The 27712-nt window shown below is 45.0% G+C and overlaps 1 protein-coding gene across 1 annotated transcript in view; it reads left to right on the top strand.

The window, feature by feature from the left end:
* The window catches only part of SLC24A3 (solute carrier family 24 member 3), a 523373-nt gene extending 501425 nt beyond the window's left edge, over positions 1-21948 (top strand). Inside the window, exons 16-17 of the mRNA XM_037494056.2 lie at positions 18178-18243; positions 20035-21948. Of these exons, the coding sequence (XP_037349953.2) occupies positions 18178-18243; positions 20035-20184 (216 nt within the window). The 3' untranslated portion in view covers positions 20185-21948. The remainder of the gene's footprint in view (positions 1-18177; positions 18244-20034) is intronic.
* The last annotated feature ends 5764 nt before the right edge of the window (positions 21949-27712 follow it).

Here is a 27712-nt window from a genome sequence, read left to right as displayed (position 1 = left end):
GCAAAGGGTGGGGAAGGAGATTACCAGCGCCTTCATTCAGTTTTCCCTTGTGGTTCAGTTGAGTGCAGGCCTCCAGCCTGCTTATCCCATTATGAGCAAAAGTTTTGCAGTTGGTACAACCTACCTTAGGAAATATCTGGTCTTCCTTAGTGTTCCTTGGTCATACTCAGTCTTGGTTGTTCATCCCTCCTTCCAGGTGCTCTAACTCTTCTAAATGCAGTGTTTTGTCTCTCATTTCATTTTCTGGGCCATCTTATTGACACCCCCAAACTGCCAGACTTCCAATCCCCTTAGTACAGGTCAGAGCACCAGATATGGATCTGTGAGTTCATCAGCAATTCACCTGGTTTATTCCTCTATTTCACTTTCCCACTGATTATTAAATTTACAAAGAAATAAAATACAGACCTATGTGAATTTGTACAACCTCTTGTCTTCTCGGGTGGCTTAAAAGCAGAAGCAAAAAGATTAAAAGAAAGTTAGTAACCTAGCAAGTCAACCCATGAATAATAGATTTTCACCCCATCAATTCTATCCAGGTAGGATGAACAGGCAGTAACAGAGAAGGCAAACCCTTAAGTGTCCTACGAACCATTAAATTTGCTCTTTCTTTACTGGGATTACAGGGTACAGTCATGGAAGGTGAATCGAAAACTTTCAAAAACAAAATGCAGACTCAGCCTGAAGTAAATCTTCCTGACTGAACATGTCAGACTTGAAATTCTTTTTTTTTTTTTAAGAATTATTTATGCATACAAGAACTGGGGTACAGCCCAGAGGTGTGGGTGATTAGATGATTCACCAGAGACAGTGGGGAACAGAACAGGTGGATTGCCTGAAATACACTGCTGAAGGGAGCAGCGGGAGAGTCAGGAGAGGTCTGCTACATCATGTGGGCAGGGATCGAACTCGTGCTGCAGTGGCTGCAGATAGCTTCATAGATTGCATCTTAACCCCTTGCGCCACCAGGAAGTCCCTTCAGGCTTGAAATTCTAATTCAAATAGGTACATTGTCTTCCATAAATGATCCCCTACTGCCCTGCCTCATTCCCTCCCTTTCTGACATCTCCTAACACTCTTTAATAAACAAAAAATTAAATGTAATTCTCAAGTCAGTAATACCCACAGACATGAGAACATACCCTTTTCAGGTCCCAAACTCTAATAACAGGGTGACATCATGAAGTCACAAACTCAGGCCCTGATTGATGTTTGGCCCAAATTCATGTTTTCCATCTGCAGATGACATAATTTGGTCACTCTGCTAGAATTATACAAGGAGAACATCTAATCCTGTGGTTGCAGATTCCCTTTAATCTGGAAGGGGAAAGGGAAATGCAAGCCACTTCCAGCTTAGGGTCTACGGTGTGGCACACAGGGGAGTGCTCTTGGAGACACCTTGGGTGGGAAGACTAGGGAAGGTGTGTCACGTTGTATTTTCATCCAAATGCTCCTTTTTCTATAATCAGTGCCAGAGAGGTCTTCGTTTTATTCAAGGGATACAAACATCCAATGTCAGCTTCTCTTTTGAGCGCAGAAATTCAATCATATCCTCTATAAACAGTTCATGAAGTTGAAGTTAGACGCATACTTCACGATGGCATAAAGTAGGGATCCAAATTCACTCTTTTGTCTGTGGATCCCTAATTGTTTTGGTACCTTTTGTTAAAAAAGGACATTTCATTTTGAACTTTAAAAAAATCAGAGGAAAAAATTTCAGTTAACTTATTTTTCAGTAATATTCATAACTTGGGAGCTATTAGGCATCCCATGATTGTCTCAGTTAAATAGCCGTGCATTTTAGAATCCTGCATTTCAGAAGTAGTGATCCTCCTCATTCCCAGGAAACATATTCACTGCAAATGGCTCATAACTAAAATGTAAATGAGCAAGAAGCAGGGTACCGCCAGGTGAGCTCAGTCAGGGGTATGACAGTCATAAAACCACCCTCCAACCCTAGTGGCATTCTTTATAAGTCTACTTTTTACTCATTTTACTCATATAGTTTGATCTCATCAATTGATAGGACAGTCAACAAAAAAGGAAGCCTCGGGTGCCGAAGTGTACACTCCAAGTCCTACCCACAAGCTTGATCCTCTAATCCTCTCACGCTGTGCCCCCGCCGCCCCCACCCATGCTGGAGTCTCTTTCCCACATCACTGTTGGCCCATTCTCTTCCCCACTTCATCTGAGGGTGACTTACCCACACCACATCTGCTATGAGAGTACGACCGTGAGGTCTTGTCCACTCCATATTTTCCATCCACACCACAGCTCCTGCCACCTTGATGCATTTAGTGTTTTTTTCTGTGCTTACACAGTGCCCAGTGCTCAGAATGAGCTGAGAAAATGCTTGTTGGATGGGTGGAGAGATGGGTGAGCAAGTGGGTGGAACACCATGTAGACATGGTCTCATCTAATGCTGACAACAGCTAAAGAGAACAAGAATTAGTTCCAGGCCTCCCCGGTGGCCCAGCGGGTTGAGCGCCATGCTGTGAAGCTGTCCGCAGCCTCTGCAGTTCAGGTTCGATCCCAGCCAGCAAGAATTCCATATGGCACAGCAGACCTCTCCTGTTGCGCCGGCTGCTCCTGGCTGCTCCCCTCAGGAGCGTATTTCTGTCATCTGCCTGTTCTGCTCCCTGTTGTGTCTCTGGTGAATCCTCTCACCCTCCCATGCCTCTGGCCCTTACCCTAGCTCTTGTATAAAAATAAATAAATCTTAAAAAAAAAAAAAAAGAGTTCCTCGATCAATATTTATTGTGCACCTACTATGTGCCAGAAACTTGGTAAGGTGCTGGGAATAGAATGAACTAGGTAGGCTAGACCCACCCTCCAAGAATGAGGGGTATAGAGACAATCCACAGGTTCATTAACATCAGAGAGTAAATGGCTTAGGAAGATAAGGAGATGGGGCATGTGATAGAGTATGGCCAGGGCCACATATCACTGTGAATTAATTGGGCTGGGAAGTAAGTTCTGTGCTGAGTTGTGAACAACAAAAACGAAATGAGTGTGTGGAAAGCAGGAGGAACATTACTATTTTTCAGTCTCTGGATCCCTCTCTGATTTTCATGAGACCCTCCAATGCCCGGCCCCCCACATCCAGCCACATTTTGGTGACACTGTGTAACCTTATGCTGAAATGCAGAAGTCTCTTGGAAAAATAGTTCCATATTCATAGAGAAGCAAATGTGGGAGGTTATTTGGCACGAGGATTTTGATCTTCCCTCATTTCTGCCTCTAGCTTTTCCCGTGAGAGGTTTCATTTCCAAAAGTACACTCAGCGGTCTCCTTCGCTTTAGCACAGTGTAAACCCAGGGCATCTTTCTGCCTTTCTGACATCAGATCTGAGCAGCCTGTGGGTTTAATAACCTCTCCACCCTCACAAGAGACCTGCTGGCAATTCTGAGGCAATTTCTCCATCGCAACTAGATGAGGTTTCCAAGTAATAATTATGGGATAATTACCACCAAGACAGCTGTTTTGTGCATGGTACTGGGTCCAGGCATTTGACAGCAAGAAATGAATCCGGTTTTACAGATTTTGACATTTGTTAGCACTTGTGGCTTGCTCAGAAGCCAGATAGCTACCTAAGTGCCCAAAATAAGACATATTTCTAAAAGTCAAAATTTGGAAACTGAGTACTTCTTGTCCCATTATGCTGATGAATGTCTGGTCCACGTCCTGTAACAGAACTAAGAAAGTCACCAGGCAGGCTCTAGGAAGCCAGGGCAAAACTCAGATTCCTGAGCCAGGATTTAGAAAGGCAAAATGAAACTGAGAAGCAATGGAGGAAATAGGAGAGACTTTCTTTTTCCCTCTCCAATCAAGAGCCCATTTGACTCCAGAATCCACAGAGATATAAAAAGATAAAAGAAGAGGTGATCAAAGAGGTTCTCATCCACCTTCAGCTTAGTTCTTTCTCTCCCTGATCAGACTTTGGTTGAACACTTAACTGCATGCTAAGCTGGTGATTGTCGCTGGGGATGCTGCGGGGAGCAGGGAAGACATGGTCATGTGCTCCTGGAGCTGCAGCCTCTGGGAGGAGACAGTGAAAAGAGCAGTTCCAAGGCAAGGCAGGATGCACTCTCTCCTAAGCGCTGGTTGTGCAGGTGGTGTGAGGCGTGTGACAGAGGTAGGAGACCTGGAGTGTTTGTGAGGAAGTGACACTCAACCCAAGAATCTGAGATTATTGGGAGCCAAGCAGATAAAGAGGCTGAGAGGATTTTCCCAAGCAGAAGGAACAACTTGTGGAGAACCAAGATATAAGAAAGCTTTATCACCAAAGGATACAGGGCAGCTCCTGGGCTGGGGCCAGGGTGTGGAGGGTGGAATAGGGAGAAGTAGAGGAATGCGTGGCAGGACTCCAGCCAGAAGCAGAGAGAGGCCATGTGGGGAACAGCACAGTGAGCCGTGGTAACGGGAAGAAGGAGGGCTTCAAGGAGGAGTGGTATGATCCTAAGTGACTTTTCTAAAGATTCTGACAGCTGCAGGGAAAAGGGCAGAGACCATGCGAGGCTGACTGCAGCAAAGCCAGTCATGAGGCCCCACAGGAGAGGAAGTAGCAGGTAGTTGTATCAGTTATTACTGCTGCCATGATTGTGTGTAACTAACAAGCTGGAGCTCAGTAGCCTGCGTATACTGTTATGCATTCCTCATTCATGCATCTGTGAGATGACAGGTATTTGGCAACCTGGCCTTGGCTCCAAGCTTCAAATGGGTCTTCTCCATGTGTCTCTCATCCTCTCGGGACAAATGACTGTCCGAGACAAGTTGTTCTTGTGATGAAAGGCAGGAGCGCAAGAGACCAACTGCCTCAGCTATAGAAATACACTTTAATCCTGTGTTTGTGTTAAGTCCACTAATATCCCATTGCCCAGGACATATCACGTGACCAAGCCAAGGGGAAGGGAAATATTGTGCCTGCCATAAATCTGTGGAAAGAGGGTGGACATAAAACACTTAACACGGGAGAGGGAGGATGAGACCCGGTTCACTCTGCCTCAGTCATAACAGTAAAGCTAGAGAACTTGGGAGACAAAACAAGAGATAACAGAAAACCAGAAGGCCTTGGTGATTGATTTAATGGCAGCCCCTGAGCATCTGTTATGGGGTATGTTGCTGGGATGAGGCAAGGACCTGGTTATCCAAGATTTTGGGGGGAGTATCTCCCTGGGTGGCCTAGGGGTTAAGTCTCAGTACTATCACTGCTACATCCTGAGTTCAGTCCCCAGCCAGGGAGCTAACCCACATGGCACAGCAGACCTGTCTCACCTACTGCTCCCCCCAGCAGTGTATTTCAATGAATCGGCCTGTTCTGCTCCCCACTCTATCTCTGGTGAATCCTCTCACCCCCTCCCCAGCACCTCTGACCTATACCCTAGTTCTTCTACAGAAAAATAATGTTGGCCATTGTGAGAAGCTCAGATTCTGTTCTAACTACCATGAAGGATTTTAGAAGATTGACTTGGCATGCTTTTGGTATGGTTTGGGAATTCTTTACAAGGAGGAGGCAAGTCAACACTGTCAATGAACCATCACCTCCCCCAAGAATCCTCCCCTCAGCCAAATGTACCCCCTCTAGAATCACATGGGATGTCATCTCTGATGTGCCTGTCTGTGAGGGCAGGAGCTAATGCTACCCTCACCCCCAAGCTCCCACAGAGGACTTGTGTGGGGTGAATTCATGAACCAGTCCATTCTGACCTGTTTATTACAAGCATTCCCAAATCAGATGCCTGACACCTGGACACTGCTCCAACCAACAGGACCATTTTCCCTTTTTCTGAAACCATCTGCCCCAGCCCCCAGGCGCAGTGGGTGCTACAGTTGGCTTATATAGACTCATTAGAAGAGATTGTGAGCGTTTCCTTCCCCACCTTCAATAAGGTCATGTTGGGAGCTACAGTTTACGTATAGAATATTTTGACACCCCAGAAATCAACAGACTTCCAGAAGGTCACTGTCAGAGCCAGTCTAGAAAGTACTCCCACAGGACCTGGACAGGTAACATGGGGATAGTCTGATGGCATTGCAATGAGAGATTCTTCTCAAAGTTGTTCTAACAGAGCTCCTGGGAGCTACAGTGACACCATCAATCTCCTTATGATGAACCTTGACCATTAGATTTCAGGTATCAGGAAAATGAGATACTATTTGAGGGAAAGCAGCATCTTTACAGGACCCGGGGAAGGACTTAGCTGGGTCTCCAAGGTCTGAAGCTGTTTCTGTCTATCAGTGAGTAGATCCTCCAGAAACCACTCAGTCCTGGGACAAGAATCCAGGTGAGGAGTTGGTTCAGGAGGGACAGGAAGGTCCAGCAGGAGAGTAGGTAGGTGAGCCACAGAGGGAAGGTGGCTGGGGGAGGTCAGTTAGCAAGCCCATTTCCACTGGGAGTGGCTGGAGCTAAGACGCTAGCTTGGGCATTGGGAACCTGTATACACTCCTCTCCTCAAAACAATCCATCTGAGGGGCAGGGGAGTTAGGGTGTTTATGCACCCGCTCCTGACAGCGTTGGTGGAGGGCCATGGGGCACTTCCATGATTCAGGAAAAAGTTCTCAGGCACAGTTGGGAGGCTGCTGGCCCCACCAAAATGGAGGGTAGAGTTGTAAGGGGATGTGCATGGGGCCCCTACAGCATCTGCTACTCTGTGGTTTTCACAGTTCATTCAGGACTCTTACAGAAATGATAGGCAGGGCCTCCCTGGTGGTACAAGGGATTAAGACACAACCTATGAAGCTATCACAGCCACTGCAGCACGAGTTTAATCCCCAGCCAGGGAGATACCCACATGGCGCAGCAGACCTCTCCTGCTTAGCCCACTGCTCCCCTCAGCAGTGTATTTCAGTCAGTCTGCCTGTTCTGTCCCCGACTCTGTCTCTGGTGAATCCTCTTGTTGTCGTTTTTGGAGTCAGTGGGTTTGGAGTGCGGGGTCCTTGGGTTCACTCTGGGAAAGGTTTCACCAGAGCTCCCACTTCAGCGACATGCAGCGAGTTCCCAGGCGAGTTTCTCTACAAGACAGAGACGTTAGCTGGGCCTCCTCAGTGGCGCAGCAGTTGAGCACTGGTCTGCAAAGCTGCCCGCAGCCTCTGCAGCACCAGTTCCATCCCCGGCCACCGGGCGAGGGTCCCACGTGGCTCGACAGACCTCTCCTGTCTGGCCTGCTGCTCCCCTCAGCAGTGTACCTCGGTCCTTCTGCCTATTGTGTTCCCCGCTCTGGCTCTGGTGAATTCTCTCACCCTCCTGCACTTCTGACTGTACCCAGGCCTTGTATAAATAAATAAATAAATCTTAAAAAAAAAAAAAAGACAGAGACATTAGTTATATTTAAAGAGCAGGGTTATTAGGGAAAGGGACAAGAGAGTAAAAGACACTTGCATAGACTCAAGCGAGTGGAAGAGCTGCCCTGAAAGAGACAGGTTTGCTGAGAGAGGCCTGCATGGTTGCAGGAGGGTAGCCTTGGGGAAAGCGGTCTCCACCGAGGGAGGTCAGTGAAGAGAAGCCCCGGCATGGACAGATCACGGGCAGGCAGGAGGCTGCTGCCCTGCAAAGGGAGACAGTTGGTGGAAAGAAGCACCTGCAGAGACACAGGTGGGCAGAAGGAGTGCTGCCCTGAGCCTGTGCAGAGACTGCACTGATAGAGTCCTCTTCTGTGGGGGAGGGGTCACTACTTATGAGCCTTCAGGTTAGTTGCTGATTTTGGATAACTATGTAGAGTCTGAAAGGGCTGGGAGATTCCACAATGGGCCCAATATCCATATCTTTACTTTTTTCTTTTTTTTTAAGATTTATGCATACAAGAACTGGGGTACAGGCCAGAGGTGCGGGAGGTGAGAGGATTCACCAGAGACACAGTGGGGGACAGAACAGGCAGATTGATACACACTGCTGAGGGGAGCAGAGGGTGAGCCAGGAGAGGTCTATCTTTACCTTTGGATGCGAGCTCTGATACCTGCTTGAATCCTATTCTTTGTAATCTAGATGTTGTGGCCTAAGGATCTTGGTTTCCATGGCTGTGTCAATGGCTATGCTAATCCCTTCTACCCCCACTTGGTTTTGTGAGCCAGGTTTCTTGTCTTGTGGTGCACCTCCTTTTCAGTTTTTTCTATTCCTTTCCTCCATCCCTCTCACCCTCTCAATCTGCCTGTTGTCCCCCACTCTGTCTCTGGTGAATCCTCTCACCCCCCACACACACCCCTGGCCTGTACCCCAGCTCTTGTATGCATAAATAAATAAATCTTTTTTTTAAAAAAAAAAAGAAATGATAGGCAGAAAAGGCCCAGATGCCACTACTGAGGGTTCTTAGCAGGTAACCGGAGACCATACCTTTTCAAGCCCTGTTCCCTTCGGTTATAAGGAATTGTCTGGAATTTACAGTCAAAACCCAACTCTAAATGCAGAGTTGACCCTTCACCAGTTCATGGCCTTGGCTAAGTGCTTAACTTCTCTGAATCTCAGCTGTCTTAAGCTTCCACGGGGGAAACAAAACGCACCCTCCGTACCTCACAGAGTTGCCCGTAGAACTAAATGCACCTTGTGTTTGTGAGAGCACTTTGGAGAGGACTTAGGCACCAGCTGCACTGAAGTGCTTCTTCTCTATAGGCTTTTTCACTTTCTGACCTAATTTATTTGTTCAAGGTAAGAGAGTCCCACCTAGTAATATTTCACAATGTAATGTCAAGATTAGATATCCATTTGGAAACTACACCCAAACAAATGTCCAAATTACCGACATGAGAAAATGCAAAGCGACATACAACATGTGTTCCAAGTTATAAAAAAATTAGCAAAAATCCAGGGCTTCTTATTTTTCCTACAAGAATTTGCTGGATGGGTGGAGTTGATCTTAAGCCATAGAGATTTTTAACTGTAATGTGGGGCAAGTCAGAATTTTTGAGGTCAGGGTTTTGGGATCCCCAAAATGTGTAGGATTCAGTGAACTGTTCTGTGACCCACACGTGTGCATGAAACTAGGTATAATTGTGTCTCTGTGGGTGCATTGATACTAAAAATGTACATACATCATGGACTAAATTCCTGTTAACTTTGGAGCCAACCAGCCTTCTGCTTTCTCTGCAAAAACTGCCAAGAGGAATTGAAGAATGAAAATGCATATTTTTGAAGGCAAGGGAAAAAAAACATTGTTAAACGTCAGCCCTGAGCAATCCAGTTGTGCCTTGCAGGCTCTCATAGGAGCAGTGCCCTGGGGATTTCTGCATTTATCTCTAATGGACCTTGCATTTGGGAGGCAGGGAGCAGAGAAACCATTGTCTAGATCAACACCACAAGGTTGGAACTAAGACTTTTTCAAAGGTAGTCCAGAGGTCAGATAGGCGGTGCTGTTTCTGCCTTAAGTTGCCCCAAGAAACTAGTTTTTGAGGGAACTGAGATTTGCTGCACTCAAAACTTTATTTGGGTGATGGAAATGTTTTGTATTTTCGTTGAGAGTGGTTTACATGGATACACACTTTTGTTAAAACTTAGCCAGTAGTACACTGAAGATGTGTGTATTTTACTGAGTGCAAAGTATGCCTCAATTTAAAAAAAAAAAAAATGTTTTTGCTGCCCTCAGACTGTGTTGCTTGACAACAAAATGATCAGCTTAAAGCCAATCTTTACATAAGCAGTCTCCTCTCCAACTCTCTGCTCTTGCCCCTTACTCCCAGCCTCACCACCCCTTCCTACATCCCTCCTTCTCTTTTCCTCTCTCTTTATCTCTGTCTCTCTCTCTGCCCCTCACTCTTACACATTTACACACACACACACACACACACACACACATACATGCCTCCAATGCTCAGCATTACCAGCAGATGCTCATTTAAACACAAGGTGTGTGCAATCCGGTGTGAGTGGGGATCCCAAATCCCTGGCTTCAAAGATTCTGACTTGTATGGGGATGGCTGGATCAGGCTCCCTGTGGCTTTTTGGAATGAGAGGAAACCCAAGACCAGGTGTCTGCCCTCAGAACACTGGAACTAGCGACGACGACCAGGCAGGCACAGATGCAGCAAAGCAGGAACAGATCCAATCAGATGAGGAAAGGAGCCAGCAAGGGCTAGTGAACTTAGAAGAGGCTTCAGCAATGAGGGAGGGTGGGCAGAGTGGAGGTGGGAAGCCAGTCAGTGCCTCACTTGCCCAGACTCAAGGCCCAAAAGGGAGACAGGAGTGTTCGAAGATGAGGAAGATGCTCTTCCGAAGGTGCTGGGAGCAGAGTGCCCCTGAGGTCTCCAGCGGAGTCCCTGGCTCGCTTCATTCTCTTCATTAATAGTTCTCTGATGGGTGAAGAGGAACCATTGTAGGTTTCATATCTTGTAAATTATAAAACTAATACACCCCTCAACACCCCAACTGGAAGCAACCCAGATGTCCACCCATAGGGGTGTTTAAACCAACCTCTATCACATACATGTGCTTTTATAAAAAGAAATGAGCCATTGATGCAATGCAAAACACACAGGAGTCTTTAAAAGTTACCCTGAGCAGAAGCTCACATAAGAGTGCGCATTCTTGGGTTCCATCTCCTAAGGTTTCCAGGATGGGCTAAATCAGCCTCCTAAGGAGAAGCTTAGAGCAGTGATGCCCCTTGGGGAGAGATGGGAGGGCACAGAACTCCCCCGCCAAGTACTCTGCATTGTGGCTGCAGTTTGGGCTTGTAGGGGCAGGAATGGACACAGAGCGGTTTTCTGATCCAGCAGACCGGGTAAAGGAGGAGTCCTGGAGCCCTCAGTGGCTTTTTTGCAGGCTTTTATTGGGATTTACCAGGTACACAGCAGGCAGGGGCGCAGGCAGGCTAGCAGGCCTCCCAGCAAGTCTTCACTCTGGGCTCTCTGGCCTTCTCTCACGTTTTCTCCCTCTCTCTTCCTCTCTCTCTCTCTCCCCCTCCCCCTCCCTCCCTTCCTCTCTCCCCCTCCCTCCCTCTCTCTCTCTCCCTCCCTCCCTCTCATCCCTGCTTCTCCATTAGTTCTGCTTCTCTGGGCTTCTGGTCGTTCTTGGCTTCTGCTGGCATCCCTGCGACGCCGCCCTTATAAACTCAGTCTCTCAGCCCAGGTGTACCCACTTCAGGTGCCCACCATCAGGCATGCTTTCAGGACCACAGGGTCCCTCATCTATCCTAATGGCAGGAGGACAGAAAAGCCTGATATTTTTACCTTACCCTACAGGGCTACATAGTGTGTGCACTTGTAGGGGCAGGAAAGGCCACATCACAGGGCAGTTTTCTATGATCCCAGCAGAAGGGAGGGGGGCTCCCAGGAGGAGTCAGAGTCCTGGAGCCCTCAGTGGCTTTTGCAGGCTTTTATTGGGATTTACTGGGTATATGGCAGGTAGGATCCAGGCCCCCAGCAAGTCTTCATTCACCCTTTCTGGGCTCTCCAGCATTCTCTCTGCTTCTCTGCTGTCAGCTTCTCTGCTTCTGCTGGCGTCCCCGTGATGCTGCCCTTAAAAGCCCAGTCTTAGCCCAGGTGAATCCCATCTACCTCTGCCCACACCCTACTCCAGATGCCCACCATCAGGCATGCATTCAGGACCACAGGGTTCCGTCATCTATCCTGATAGCGGGAGGGCAGAAAAGCCTGATAGTTTTTACCTGACCCTACAGCCCTTCTCAAGAAAACAGCTGAATTTCACCATGTGGAAATTGTATCTACAAAAGTAAAAGACCCGTGAATTACAGCTGAGCCCTATGTAATGAGCTGCCAGCTAAAGTGTTTGAGGGTGAAGTATGCTAGAATCTGCTGTGTAAAACAAAGCTTGTTAAAAAAATAAAATAAGATAGCGTAATTCTTTCAACCTCTTGGAATGCTTGAAACTTCCTTAATTGTGGGTGGGGTGGGGGAAATGCTATACACACTCAAAGAATAAAATGGGGAAGGAAGACTGGAAGGGAGCCTGCATTATGTCAGGAAATTCTTTTTTTTTTTAAAGATTTATTTATTTATACAAGATTGATTGATTGATTTATACAAGCACTGGGTACAGTCAGAAGCGCGGGAGGGTGAGAGAATTCACCAGAGCCAGAGCCAGGAGCATAGCAGGCACAAGGACCGAAGTACACTGCTGAGGGGAGCAGCGGGCGGCAGGAGAGGTCTGCGCGCCATGTGGGACCCTCCTCCGGTGGCTGGGGAGCAGCTGGGGATCGAACCAGCGCTGCAGAGGCAGCGGGCAGCTTCACAACCCAGCGCTCAACCACTGTGCCACCAGGGAGGCCCTATGTCAGGAAATTCTTCCAGGGGTAGCAGTCAGTATCTCTCAGAACAATCCACCCTGCACTATTTCATATCCTTAATGAAATTATCAAATCATTAACATATTAACACCTGGTGCATGCCCAGTCCTGTACCGGGAGGAGGATGAAGTCAGATGTGTTCTTGCCCTCATGGTGTTTTCATCTGCTGAGGCATTGACCAGGGGCTGCCCGTTGGGTTTATTAAGCAGCGATCAGGGGTGCCAGGGAAGTGGGGTCAGGTAACTTGTGAGTTATGAGATGGACAATAATGGCCCAAACTTACTGAGAACTTACTACACACTGGTCCTCGTCAAGGTTTTTAACATGGATTAATTCAGTTCATCCTCACAGCCTCCCCCTGAGGTGGAAACTATTGATATGTCACCCCCATTCACATGGCAGAAAACTAAGGCAGAAAACTAAAACTGTTGGCCTGTTGGCATATGAAAAAATGTTCAACATCACTTGTAATCAGGGAAATGCAAATCAAAACTACCATGAAATACCATCTTACACCAGTGAGAATGGCACATATTAAAAAAACTAGCAACAACAAATGTTGGCAAGGATGTGGAGAAAAAGGAACTCTCCTGCACTGCTGGTGGGAGTGCAAACTGGTCCAACCACTATGGAGAGCTGTGTGGAGATTTCTGGACCTACTAAACATAGAGCTTCCATATGATCCAGCAATTCCACTCCTAGGTATTTACCCAGAGGACACAGAAACATCAATTCCAAAGAACACCTGCACCCCTATGTTTATAGCAGCACTGTTTACAATAGCTAAGCTTTGGAAACAGCCCAAATGCCCAAAAATAGATGACTGGATCAAGAAGATGTGGTACATATATACCATGGAATATGACTCAGCATTCAAAAAAGATAAACACATGCAATTTGCAGCAACATGGATGGCGCTGGAAGGGATCATGCTCAGCGAAATAAGCCAGAAAGAAAAAGAAAAATACCGGATGGTCTCACTCATAGCAGGAATCTAGAAAACTTAAATAAGGGACCAGGAAAATGAATAACTATAAGAAAGTGAAAATCAAAATCAACAAACAACTATGAACCAGAGACACTTTTTGGGGGGGGGGGTGGGAGGGGAGGGATTGGGGTCAGAATGGGGGGGTTGCAATTGTATGGGGAATATAAAAATAAAATTTATTATAAAAAAAAAAAAATAAAGGAAACCAGGACTAATGGAGTCTAAAGGACTCACACAGGACATACAAAAAAAAAAAAAAGAAAAGAAAACTAAAACTAAGGCAGAATTTCCTAATCCATGATTATTCAGCAAGTAAGTTGACTAAGCAGGGGTACAGAAGCAAGGAAGCAGGATCTGGAGGCAGTGCCCTAAATCTTGGGTCAGCAAACTTTTTTTGGCATGGGTCAGAGAGGAAATATTTTAAGTGTTGTGGGGCCATACTGTCTCTGTCAAACTACTTAGCTCTGCCACTGTAGCATGAAAGCAGCCATAAATGATGAGTGAGCTGAGTTCTGATAAAAAATTTTTTGAATTCTTTTTTTTAAAGATTTATTTATTTATTTATGCATACAAGAGCTGGGGTACAGGCCAGAGATGCGGGGGATGAGAGGATTCATCAGAAACAGAGTGGGGAACAGAACAGGCAGATTGACTGAAATACACTGCTGAGGGGAGCAGCGGGCGAGTCAGAAGAGGTCTGCTGTGCCATGTGGGTAGCTCCCTGGCTGGCCAGGGATCGAACTCATGCTGCAGAGGCTGCAGACAGCTTCATAGTTTGCGTCTTAACCCCTTGCACCACCAGGGAGGCCCAGTTCTGGTAAAATTTTATTTGTAAAAACAGGTGATGGACTAGATGGTCCATGGGTCATAGTTTTTCCACCCCTGCCCCATAGCACCCACAGTCTCCAGTGGCTGGGCGATGTTACTCATTTCCGACTATAGGCACCCTAATTGCTGACTGTTGCCTCAGTGTGGAATTGTGGGTTCAGACTGCAAGGAATCAGTACAGGCTTTGAGACCCTAGATCTCATTAATGAAAACAACAGAAATACCCACCTGGCTGCATGTTCATTACCAAAGCACAACGCCAGAGAAAAGGGTGAAAAAGTGAAAAACACTCAGAATCCCATAAAAGTTGTTTTAACGTTTCAAGCCAGATTTAGAATTTCAGTTCTTTGAGACTTTATGTGAATACAGGAAAAGTAAAGTTCAAAAGCTTTAGTTGACCATGATTCACTTTTATTTTATTTTATTTTTTTTTAATAGAGGCATGTTTTTATTTATTTATTTGTTTGTTTGTTTTTGTTTATACATGCACTGGGTACAGTCAGAACTGCGGGAGGGTGAGAGAATTCACCAGAGCCAGAGCAGGGAGCAGAGCAGGCAGAAGGACCGAAGCACACTGCTGAGGGGAGCAGCGGGCGGCAGGAGAGGTCTGCGCGCCATGTGGGACCCTCCTCCAGTGGCCGGGGAGCAGCCGGGGATCGAACCGGCGCCGCAGAGGCCGCGGGCAGCTTTGCAACCCAGCGCTCAACCGCTGCGTCACCGGGGAGGCTCCCATGATTCACTTTTAAAAGACTTGGCTAGGGGCCTCCCTGGCGGCACTTGGGTTAAAGTCTCACCACTATCAGGCTATCGCCAGCCACTGTAGCATGAGTTTGACTCCTGGCCAAGAAGGTGACACACGTGGTGCATCAGACCTTTCCTGTCTTGCCTGCTGCTCCCCTTAGTAGTGTATTTCAGTAGATCTGCCTGTTCTGCTCCCCACTCTGTCTCTGGTGAGTCCTCTCACTAGAGAGGACTCCCCCAACCTGTGCCTCTGGCCTATACCCCAGTTCTTGTGTGCACAAATAACTAAATATAAATCTTAAAGAAAAAAAAAAAGACTTGGCCAAGAAAAACTTTCCTGCCTGGAGCTTTGCTCTCACTAGCTCTTGCCTTCTTCTTTTTTTTTTTTTTTTTTTTAAGATTTATTTATTTATGCATACAAGAGCTGGGGTACAGGCCAGAGGTGTTGGTGGGGGTGAGAGGATTCACCAGAGACAGAGTGGGGAACAGAACAGGCAGATGTACTGAAATAACACTGCTGAGGGGAGCAGCGGGCGAGTCAGGAGAGGTCTGCTCTGCCATGTGGGTAGCTCCCTGGCTGGCCGGAAATTGAACTCTGTGCTGCAGTGGCTGCGGACAGCTTCATAGGTTGCGTCTTAACACTTGCGCAACCAGGGAAGCCCAGCTCTTGCCTTTTTTTTTTTTTTTTTTTTTTAAGATTTATTTATTTATTTATACAAGCACTGGGTACAGTCAGAAGCACAGGAGGGTGAGAGAATTCACCAGAGCCAGAGTGGGGAACAGAACAGGCAGACTGACGAAATACACTGCTGAGGGGAGCAGCGGACGTGGCAGGAGAGGTCTGTCGTGCTATGTGGGACCCTCACCAGCGGCCAGGGATCAAACTGGTGCTGCAGAGGCTGTGGGCAGCTTCGCAGCCCTGTGCTCAACCGCTGCGCCACCAGGGGAGGCCCCAGCTCTTGCCTTTTTAAGAACAGGAAATCATTCTGCTCAATTCTTATGAGCAGGAAATCATTCTACTTAATTTTTGTTGCTGACAAGGATTTGACCCTGGAGCTTAGAGAGCAAGAATCCATGCAATGCTAAAATTAAGAGTCAGGGTCAACCCAATCACTTCCAGTGATAAGATGAATAAGTGCTGGGGCTCTGATATGCAGTATGGTGACTGTAGTTAATAATGCTGTATGATATACTGAGAAGTTGCTGAAAGGGTAGATCTTAAATGTTCTCACTAAAAAAATGGTAATTATGTGATAAGATGGAGGCTACAGTGGTAATCATTTGTAAGTGTATCAACATTTCAACCCATTATATACCTTAAACTTATATAATGTATGTCAATTAAATCTCAGTAAAACTAGGGAAAGAAAATAAAATTAATGCCTCAAGAGGACTGTGCCAGTGGGTTCTTCACCCCACATAGGGGCCACCACCATCTTGCTCTGCGAAGCCCCCCTCTCCTCTTCAACACTGGTCAGGGTACATTGGGATTATCACAGGGTCAGTGTGCACAGAATACTTTGGGCAGAGAATTTATTTCAGTCCAAGGTGTTTGTGATATATTCCTAAGTATTGGCCTTTTTATACCAACTCCTTCAGTGAAAGAAGGAAAATCTATTTACAACCTGTTGAGGGTCTATGGGAAGTTAAGCTACCAGTTGGACTGGGATAAGGCAGATCCCCCAATTTTTTGCACTGAATTAACCGGGTCAACCCATTGCTTTAGTATCATAGAGATAAGATTTGAGTCCTTTATTCTTAGGAAAGTATTTGGTGGTTGGGAATAAATTGCAGACTGGGGTCCATTAGATGGTTGGCTCACATGGGTTGTATAGCAAGAGGAGAGAGTCCAGCATATTTTCCCTATGAGAGAACATTGCTCCAGGGTCCCCCAGGAAAGCTTGACTGTTTAGAGCATGTGATGACCAGTCACCAAACGATGACCCAAAATACCCATCACTGGGGATCCCCCCTCACATATTCCCATGCCCCAACCCTGGCAATGAACTGGTAAAAGGATGTCAAATACATACCTTGTATCTTATCGGAAAGTCCCCAAACCACTCCTACTAATAGTCACCACTTGCTTCTCTAGCGAAAGCAATCCATCTGCCTCATTTATCCTTTCTGTGAGCACAAGTGAGAGTTTGACTCTCAGCAGGACTATGTAGGTTGGGAAGGGGCTATGGTTCGCGAACCTAGAGGCATGTAAAGGTTTCCAAGAATAGTGGTGAAAAGTGAATGTCAAAGTCCCATCCCCTGAACCCTTGAAGATCAGAAGTGAATTTAACCTTTGCTTTCTCTATGTCAGTACTTGTATCAGAATCACAGATCAGTTGGCCCCACCCCCAGTGTTTCTGATTCAGGAAGTCTGAGTGTGCCTGAGAATCTGCATTTCTAACATGCACCCAGGTTTTGCTGGTCTAGGGACACGTTGAGAACAGCTTCTCTAAGACATACCTCCTATTTTCAGGGCAGCCAACCTTATGACCCAGGTCAAAGCAGAAGGGACAGCTTCTCTACAGTATGACAGAAAATATGATTTTTTTATTGGTTGGCCCCTTAATATTCTTTACCTACTCTGTCCAATAGTGCAGCACCAATGACATGTGGCTCTTTAAATATATTTGAATCTGTTCAAGACTAAAATTTTGTTGCTCAGATGCATGAACCCCATTGTAAATGCTCAACAGTCATATGTGCCTAACAGCTTCTACTGGGCAGCACAGATGTAGGCCATTTCTGTCATCACAGGAAGCCCTACTTGAAACCCTGATCTTTAAGAATTCCAAAAATTGTTTCTCTGTTTCCCTTCAATGTTTAGCTGTTAACTCCATGGTATTTCTGTGAAAAACAAACACAACAAAACCCTTTTATAAATATCAGCAACAGGATGTAAACTCTTCTCATTGCTGACTAATAGTAACAATCCTCATCCACCTCTTTCCATCTAGTTAGGAGGAGGTCATAGGCATTTTTTTCAAAAGAGATGAGTTTATTAATATTTTTTCAAAATATTGCACCCATTACCTATGTCATGAAAATTACCCTAAAAGCATGTCCAAAAAGTGAAAGCTCATTGGTGTCCGGTCAGCAGGGCAATGATATGGGTAACAAGAATCACGCAACACAGGAGAGAGCATTGGCGTGGCCTGGGGCCATGCAGCAGGCACCACTGCTGGAGGGAGGGAATTGGGCCAAGAGTGGACAACATAGGACTGTCCTGGGTGTTCTGGAACAAGCACATCCCTGCTGCAGGCTGCAGAGCATGGCTGCCTTTTTGTTTCCACCCTAAAGGAGCAATTTGGAGCCACTGACATTCAGAGTTGCTGGAGTGTTCTGCCCTCAGCAGATGCCTTTTCCTAAGCTTAACTGTTTGATCCTTTCTCACAGATTCGGCTGAACAGTAGGGGACTGATTTACTCCGTGGGCTTGCTCCTGGCCTCTGTCTTTGTCACGGTAGGTGTGCAGTCTTCTCCCCACTTGAGTTCCCATGTTCTCCCCCTGTCCTCGGGTTTTGGCTACAGCACTTATTTGGACACGAGATGGGCTTGGCCTCCTAGTGATGGGGACATTTGACCTCCAGATGTCCCATCTCATGGGTGACTTCCTCTAGAAGTAGATTCCAACAACCCTCCTAAACGCCAACTTCCTTAGGAGCCAGTCTCTTGTCAGAAGCATGGCCCTATTTCATGTCAGGCACAAACTATTTAGCAAAAGTAAAGGGAAGAACTCACTTTTTCTGCAAGATTAGTCATAGAGGGTCGATTCTCACTCATTGTCTGTTCCAAGTTATTAAGGATCTCCATAAATCCATGAATTTGGCCAATACTCAGAAACTAAGAATATATCATATTGATGGTGCACTTTTATGCCATTCCTCTATCCTGGTCAATTACATGCATTTGTATAATTTAACATTGCAACTCAACTGATGCATTTGGTGTAAACACATTCTCCCCAGCACTCACACTGGCTCACAAGAAGTGTCCACTAACATAGCCATCTAGCAGAGAGAGAGAAAGCGGACTTGGAGACGTGAGCTGATCACCATAAAGCCCAAGTTGACCCACTTCCATTTATGTGCTTGAATTTAAAGTGAGACCCATCAGCATGGCCAAGCATTTTCCTCCCCCACCTGAATGGAAGCTGTGCGGTATAGATGGAAGCATGGCTAGAGCCAAAGGACTGTGGCTTAGCCAACAAAGACAACAAGCTAGAAAGGGACTGAAGAGTGGAGTTGGACACCCAGGAGTCGTTCTAGTGATTGCTGTAGAATTTAAGTGTGGTAAGGACAGAAAGAGGGTGTGAGGTGGGTGAAGTGCAGTGAAGCAATGATGGCACAAATGAATCTTCATTGTGGTACCACATGAAATAAGCAGGAAAGATAGATTGTGGTCAGAGGATGGGATGCTGGACATGGGGATAAGGGAGTCCATTCTGCTACTGGGAATACCAAAGTTACCAGTAGAACTTATCCAGAGGTCTGCACGTGCTTGTGCAACTGCAGAACTAAGTTTTTGATTTGATTTTTGATTTGATTTGACTTAAGTTTAAATGTGGGCAGCCACGCATGGCTGGCAGATACGGTGCACCCATGGAAGTGAGCAGCTGAGGAGAAGATGCTGTGAAGATGGATTTAGTGATAGTGAGATTGCTAAAGACTGACAGGACAGGGGGGCAGTGAACAGAAACTTGCAGCTCTGAAAGTGACCAGCCTTGAAGAGTGACCAGCTCTTGAAAGTGACCAGCCTCTGAAGAGACCAGCCTTGCAGAACTGATGCAACTAAAAAGAGCTAGAGTAAAGGCTGGAGAAATTTAGATTCCAGGCTTGGTGCTTCATGGAAGCAGAGAAGGAAAACAGTGTGGGCAGAGCAGGGAGGACAACTTGCTGACCTCCAGACACAGGAATGGCAACAGTGCGGCCATGGCCAGGGGTCATGGCGACCCCAGGAACAGCCAGGGTCTGCTTGGGGCAGGATGGTGAAGAGTCAGACCAGTGGTTCACACCCAGAGCAGCGTGGGGCTGGAGTTGTGACTAAGTAGATTGGCCTCATCATTATGCCTTTTAAAATAATCTTTTCTACAACCAGCAGGTCTTGACTTCCTGTCTACTTGATTCTGATGTCCTTACTTCCAAAACATGAGAAATGAGCTCAGCAGGGTCAGAGAGAACCATGGTCCCTGCCTGAGATCCCTCTGGTGGGTGCAGCCTCTGGGCACCTTTTGACCCCCTTCTCTGTGTTGCAGGTGTTTGGCGTTCACCTGAACAAGTGGCAGCTGGACAAGAAGCTGGGGTGCGGGTGTCTTTTCCTGTATGGTGTGTTCCTGTGCTTCTCCATCATGACGGAATTCAACGTGTTCACCTTTGTGAACCTGCCCATGTGCGGCGACCACTGATCCGCCCACAGAGGCTCGGTTCCTTCTTTTCTGTGCAATACAAGACCCGGCCGCACCCCAAGTCACATGGGCCCCCAGGGCCGGGGTGTCCGTCTCTCCCCCTGTTCACAGGCCTCCGCTCCTGCCTCGGTGGCCCAGGCTCTCTCAGCCCCTCCCCACGCTCCCCCCTTCCTGGGGTCCTCCCTGCCACCTACCCCTTCCTACTCCTTCCCTCCTCCTCCATGTGAAGACTTCCGACATTCACGTGAACTTTCAAGCTCCATTTTTGAACAGTGACTGAGATACTAGAAAAACTGGCTGCTAACTGGCCCAAGCCAGGCAAAACTTATTACAATCCCTCCTCCTTTTTTAAGTTATTGGGTGGAAGACTAACCTAATTTATGACCTGAGACTGTCGAAGAAATAGAGAGGAGAGGATCCATTGATTATAGGTAGCGTTTGGGATTTTGTTATGTTTTGAGGTGATTCCTAGGTTACTGGCTTTGGGGGTGTTTCGCTTTAAGGGATGCCCCCTTATATTCTTTTTCTTTCAGAGATGGAGAGCTTCTCTTGCATCTTCTTTCACTGGGCTCTGGACTAATCGATCCACAGGGTGTCCCTGCTGTGTCTTCCGGGATCAGATCCCAGGCACGTTGGCGTCTGCATGGATTTAGTGCTTATTAGCGCAACAGCGGGCGAGGGCACCAGGAACAAATGCATGTCATTTCATGCCCAAGGGTGCCTCCCTACCATCCGATAGGCGTAACCTAGGGGGTGCGAGGGTTTTTAGGGAGAAGACAACTTTCCATGTGTCCATTATGACCATCGCTTTCCCACTAGGTTCTTTCTAGTATTTCAAAGCAATAGTTCCAACCTGCCTGAGGCCTTTCACGAGGGGCCCTGGTTAAACTATCCATCCACAAGGTAACAGGCAGTGAGTGACAGAAGCTTCCCAACCTGTGAGTACTTGAGATGTGCTCTCATTCTTGGGATCGGGGTGACAGGGAGTGACCCAGAGGGAGTGACCCAGAGGCCACCACTGCTTTCCATGCAGGAGTTACAGACACTGGTTTCTTGGAAAATGGAGAGAAGCGCACTTTGCACAGATGTCGTCAATAAAGTCCCAATTTGCCACTCGGTATTGAGTACACTGGACCCTGACAGCTGGCTCTTGGGCCAACGTCCTTCCTGACCGAATGCCACCGCCAAGCTGCCACAGTTGCCCCCTCCCTTCCCGGAGGGATGGCAAGGGAAGGAGAAAACAGAAAACTGACACCTTTGGAACCACAGAATGTGTTCAATGCAGACTCGCTCATGGGCGTAAGTTATTGTGAATGTTGTTGCCAATCACTGCTCAACAACCCTGCTAGATTTTGTATGATGCTGAATTATTATGCAGACTAATTCCACAAGTTGAGACCCACCCATGCTTGTTACACTTGTATTTATTGAAACTGTGGATTCTTGCCCGTGCTGTCCCTTGTATTTACTTTAAGCACTGATCACTTATCATTCATTCGGTATGGTTTTTCTCGTCCCTTGTACACATCCTGGTATGAATTGTAAAAATAACCTGCTACAAATTGGTTGAATATTTCTGTTGATGGTGCAAACCGAGGCCAGCGTCAGCTGATGGGGCACCTGCCCGCTGAAGGAACGGGAAGGGAAATCACCAATTTGGGCTCTCAGAGCTAAGACACACTTATTGATTCTGTTGCACATTTTGCACTGGTTTATGGCAATTGTTTTCTTGGATGGATAGTGTAAAATAAACTTCTCTGTTCTGTATCTTCCTTGAGCGGAGCGCATTCCTTTCTCCCTTGACGTTTTGTGTGTTTCACCTTGAGGAGTAGGCACAGGTGGTGAAAAGACCTCAAGTCACCCCAAGGCCAGGTATTTGCTTCCCACTATTTCTGGGTTGGCTCACCTGGAAAGTTGGCAAACTCCTGGCAGATTGCCAGTATAAAGTGGCAAGTCATGGGTCCCTGCTGACTCTTGAAGGGACTTAGGATCTGTAGGATAAAAGTGATGTTGTATTAGGAATTCTTACCGAATTCAGCTGGACATACGATGGAGGGTAGTCCAGGACTGATATTGATAATAGCAATGCTCAAGTTCACCATCCTGTCTGATTTTACTAGCTTTCAATTGTGAAAAGCAATACTTCTACAAAGCCAGTCCCTTAAAAGAGATAGTAGTGCATAGCTAGAGTAAGTCATATTCTTATCCTGCATGGTTCTCAGAAAATGATTACCTAGATCTAAGAGTGGACCCAGATTACTGAACAAAAACAGGTTTCTACCTGGAACAGTATAAATCATTTCTAAGAATAAGAAGAAAAATAGCTGCCAATTCATTGGTTTACAACATTGTTTATGACTCAAAGGTATAGGGTCACAACATTTCAGATGCATATTACCACACATTACCCACCACCCAAGCACTCACAGTCTTCCAACACAGTCCACCCTGAGCTCTACCCTAGCCCCTATCCATCCTCCTCTGGTAACCTCAATTCTAAAGTCACACTTCTACAGTTTGTCATTGGTTTGGTTCTGTCTGATCCTTTGTTTTGTTTCCCTGTATTCACATGCAAGTGAAACCACGTCTTATTCGGAGTAGATGTTATTGGCCTTCACCACTCTAGTTCCATCCATAGTCTTGTATATGGCTAGAGTAGCTAAGTAGAGTTCCACTGTGTGTATATACCATATCTTCCTAATCTACTCCTCTGTCATTGAGCACTTAGGTTGTTTCCATAACTTGGTTATTGTAAATAGTGCTTCAATGGACATAAGAGTGCATATATCCCTTTGATTTAGTGTTTTTACATTCTTAGGTAGATACCCAGGAGTGGAATTGCTAGCTCTGCTGCCCACTTTTAAATTGGGTTCTTAGTTTTCTTTTTGTTGAGTTGTGTGAGTTCTTTGTAGATCTTGGATATGAGCCCCTTGTCAGATGTATGATGTGCAACTATTTTCTCCTATTCAGTAGGGTGTCTTTTAATTGTAACAGTATTTATTTCACTGTGCAGAAGTTTTATCATTTGATGTAATCCCATATGTTTATAGTCTCTTATGTTTTTCTTGCCATTGGAGAGAAATCCACAGAAACATCACTGAAATCATTGTCATGAAGAATTTTGTTTCTAGTCTTACATCCCACTCTTTAATCCATTTAAAATTAACTTTTGTATATGGTGTGAGACAGTGTTTGGTTTCATTTTTCTGCATGTGGCTTCCCAGTTTTCCAAACACCGTTTGTTTAAGAGATTTTCTTTTCTCCAATGTCTGTTCTTGGCTCCTTTGTCATAGATTAATTGTCTATGTAAGTATGACTCTCTTTCTGGACTCTCTATTCTATTCCTTTGGTCTCTGCATCTACTTTTATTTTAGTATCATACTGTTTTGGTAATCATAACTTTATAGTATAGGTTGAAGTTTGGGTATATGACACCATGGAACTTTTTGTCAGGATTGCTTTGGCCATTTGGAATCTTTATGGTTCTATATGAATTTCAGTAGTGCTCTATTTGAGGAAAGTCATTAGAACTTTGATAGGGATTGCATTGAGTCTGTATATTCCTTTGGGTAAAATGGACATTTTATTGCTATTAATTATTAAGGGAAGAACAGAACGTTTTTCAATATCTCAAACCTAACAGTATCGCAGCAATTTTCTTGGATGTGCCGGTTTTGGGAAATCCCTCATGCTGTGACCACATGCACTAAAGGGACATCTTTGTGGCTCTGAACAAGGGAAGACGTGCTAGAGTCTGTGCTTCCTCCTGAGTGCATCTTCGTTGACTCCACAGGAAGGTACCACCAAAAAGTCCTCCATTTCTTGAAATTATGTTCCTAATTTGGCCCAGGCCTGAGCATGTTGGTGCTCAGTGCCAAATACATGCTCTTCAGTTGACTTCTCAGATTCAGTGAGAGGTGATGACAAGGGGGAATTTTCTAGGTGAATTCAGCCCCTTTCCAAGGGTAAGTGCTATCCCTACCATTATAGGGACAGTGCACATTTCCAGGAACATGTTGTGTAGTTGTCTCCAATTTGAGATTCTATGTATCTCAAGCAGCAAATTTGAACTCATCCTAAGCATGCAGGCTTCAAAGAAAAGCCTAAATGTTAATTTTTAAAAGGTGGAGGGTGGGGAGAGGATGATGATATTGTGAAGTCCAGAGAGTTTTCAATTATGGTATAAAAATAGGAATAACATCCAACTTGCAGTAGGGTAATTAAATGAAGCCTTAAAACTTTATCTTTCTCTAACTTCATCTAATATGAAAATATTGCAGTTGCTGAGAAAAAAACAAAGTGGAAAGTCTGTGATAGTGTTGTTGCCCTTTCCAAGATTAATTTATTTTTCATTAATAATGGTTTCATTAATAAATAATTACCCAATTATTCCGACCCATTGTAATTAACCATTTTGAAGTAAATGGGACATATTTCTATGTTGGATTTTGTGTAATCCCATGCTAACTAGTGAGTCGTGTTTATTTTGATATGTCCTACAATGCCTGCTCAACACACATCCACATACACACACAAACACCGTCTATCTGACACCAAAAACTATGCATAAAAACAATCCAGTGGATCGTTGCAATTTTTCCAAATATATCCAGCTTTCTGTTATCACACAACTGCAGGACTGGGGGAAATTCGGCCAACTTTTCTAAAATAAAAAAGTCACGTGTCCATTGCATCATCACCCAGAGATGTGGGACACTGCAGAGATGCTGAAAGAGTCAGGAACTGAGGCCATGGGCAAGCAGAGAAGAGTTAACAGTCTGCACGTGTGGAGGATAAATTATGCCATGTTCCAGAATTGATTTCACATTGAACTTCTATGCTTAGTTCCAAAACACAGAGCAGAGAAACAAAACTTCAAAATCTTTCAGATGGCTTACTGTTGCACTGAGGGCATTTCTTTCCTTAATAAAATATTCCCAGTGGTCATATTAAGTTTTTACTGAACTTCAATTTAGAAAACATTCTTGTCAAGTTGCAGAGATTTCAAAAATAGTGAACAGTCATAGTTAATACTCATTTTGGTTTTGGTCTCTGTTTTTTCAACAGGTGGGAGGGAAGGGAAGATTTAACATTACAGTTTTGGCATTTATGTGATTTAAGGGTATTGTCCTACTTGAATTTACATAAATGTATGCACAAATACATAAATTATACTTTTCTTTACATAACTTCCAACTTAGCCTGTTTATAAAAACTGAATTTGATAATGTCATATCATCTGACTTATTGGAACCATTAGCCAATAATTGACTCCAGAAAACTGCAGGCAATACTTGGAATGAAATGTAATAAGGAATTTCAGAGTCCTTGTAGTTTTGGAGACTTCTGAGTCATGCCTACAGGTCACTGCTAAAAAGATACACTTATATGCCAACATGCTTTCAGCATAAAATTAATATTTTTAAATTATTGCATAAAAAAAACTTCTCTTCATATATTTATACATATATATGTGGTATGCAAAATATGTATGTGTCTGTGTATGTGTGTGTAAAACTTCATATATTTTATCTCTGTGATTTAAGAAAGGGTGATTCTTTTTCCAAATGTTAGGTACTTTTTTTTTTAAAGATTTATTTATTTAGCATACAAGAACTGGGGTACCGGCAAGAGGTGTGGGGCTGAGAGGATTCACCAGAAACAGAGTGGGGAACAGAACAGGCAGATGGACTGAAATACACAGCTGAGGGGAGCAGCGGGCGAGTCAGGAGAGGTCTGCTGCACAATGTGGGTGACTCCTGGTGGGGGATAGAACTCGTACTGCAAAGGCTAAGGATAGCTTCACAGTGCTGTGCTTAACCCCTTGCGCCACCAGTTAGGTACTAACTGGTGCTCTATTCAGTTGTCATTACTCCAACAACCAAGAGATTTGAACCACCATGACCACTGCTTTATTGTTAAGACAATTTATTTTGCCTATTGGTTACAAGTTTCTGAAATATCAACTCTAGAATATCTAAAAATGTGTCATATCAGGTTGAATTTTTTCCTCCAATTGCTTAAAAGTTAAACATTATATTCAACTTCCCGTATGAATAATACATTTATCAGCATTTACTCGTTTTGTTGTTTAAATAGTGTTTCCAAAATTTAAGTACACATTGAAATTGGAGACTTATTAAAATACAGATTATTGCGCCCCAGCCCAGGATTTCTGGAGCAGTAAGCCTAAGGACAGGCCCAAGAAGTTGTATTTCTCACCAAATCCCAGATGCTACCACTCTTTGAAAACCACTAGTATAATAATGCTTTTTGTCCATAAAATCAAATTTTTTCTACACTACTTTCACAAGTGTCTTTGGTTTACAGCTTATAGGAAACACAAAAAAGCACACACAATTTCTTTTGTTCTTTAAAAAAAATGTATTTTTCTTTTTACTTCCACTGAGATCTATGAATGGCTGAAAGTAGAAAAAGAAATAATCTACATAATCTACATTTTCTAACATCCTGCATTATGTCTGCTCCCAGCCAAAAACAACTTTTAAATTAAAACCAAACCATATCAAAGTAAATGACTTAAGATGAAGATGCAGGAAAGCCAAGATTCTGGGTGGAGTATTAGCTCAGTAGAGATGGGAATAGGCAACCACTAAATTCATTCAAATGAAAAAGATTTAGTTATAAACTACAAGAGAAACTAACAGTAAATATAGGAGAAATTTTCTGTGCATGAACTCATACTTGCACATTGCAACCAAGCATAGCTAACTCTTGAATCTAAAAATGTTGTTTTGATGAAAATCCATCCAACAAAGATGCTGTGGCTCAGAAAAGAAATTAAAGGCTTGCACCAGAGTTGGCTTTCATGATCCAAGTGCTTTAGACAGTATGCCTGCACCAGGGTCCTGCCTGAGAAACAAGAGCAGAACACCCCAGTCTCACATCACCTGCCAGGGTCTCAAAAACCTCCATCTACAAGCAGTGGCCATGGAATGTAGAAAATGATTGTAATTCCCTGATGAGTTGCAGGCCAGGCCTTAGCTCAGGTGTGGGCTCGTGCCTTTTCTCAGGGCCTGACCATGCTCCCAAATGACAAGGGAAAGGCCACATTTTTATATCCACTAAAAGTTTCATCCAGAGTCAAGGAGGGAATTTAGACATTGGTATGCAAAATCCAGCAGGGAAAGGAGAGGACAAGGAGAAAAAAGGAAGTCTTCCTCTCCAGAAATAATTTCATGCTTGACTTATGCCAGTGCAGGGTGGTCAGCCCAAAGGCAAAGAGACGTTCTATATCTTTCCCTACATCTTTCCATGCACTAAGAAGCCACAGTAGGTTCTCGCCCTAGGGGAGTATCACCAGCCACAAAACACGCTCCCGCGGTAGCCTTGCTAATGTGGAACCCACTTGTGTAGTGGTATAATTGAACACAGCGTGTTTCTTCCTATTTCCAAGACCCCTCAACTCATCACACTTCGAGGCAGGATTTCATATGCCACCTAAATGTTAACCAGCAATACTTCTTAGGAAGAAAAACGAGGAGTTTGAATATTTAAGAGACATCTG

The sequence above is a fragment of the Talpa occidentalis genome, unplaced genomic scaffold, assembly GCF_014898055.3.
Source record: "Talpa occidentalis isolate TD23 unplaced genomic scaffold, MPIMG_talOcc4v2.1 talOcc4.10, whole genome shotgun sequence".
NCBI lineage: Eukaryota > Metazoa > Chordata > Mammalia > Eulipotyphla > Talpidae > Talpa > Talpa occidentalis.
Note: the sequence above shows the minus strand (reverse complement) of the source record. Positions and strands in the feature narration are given on the sequence as shown.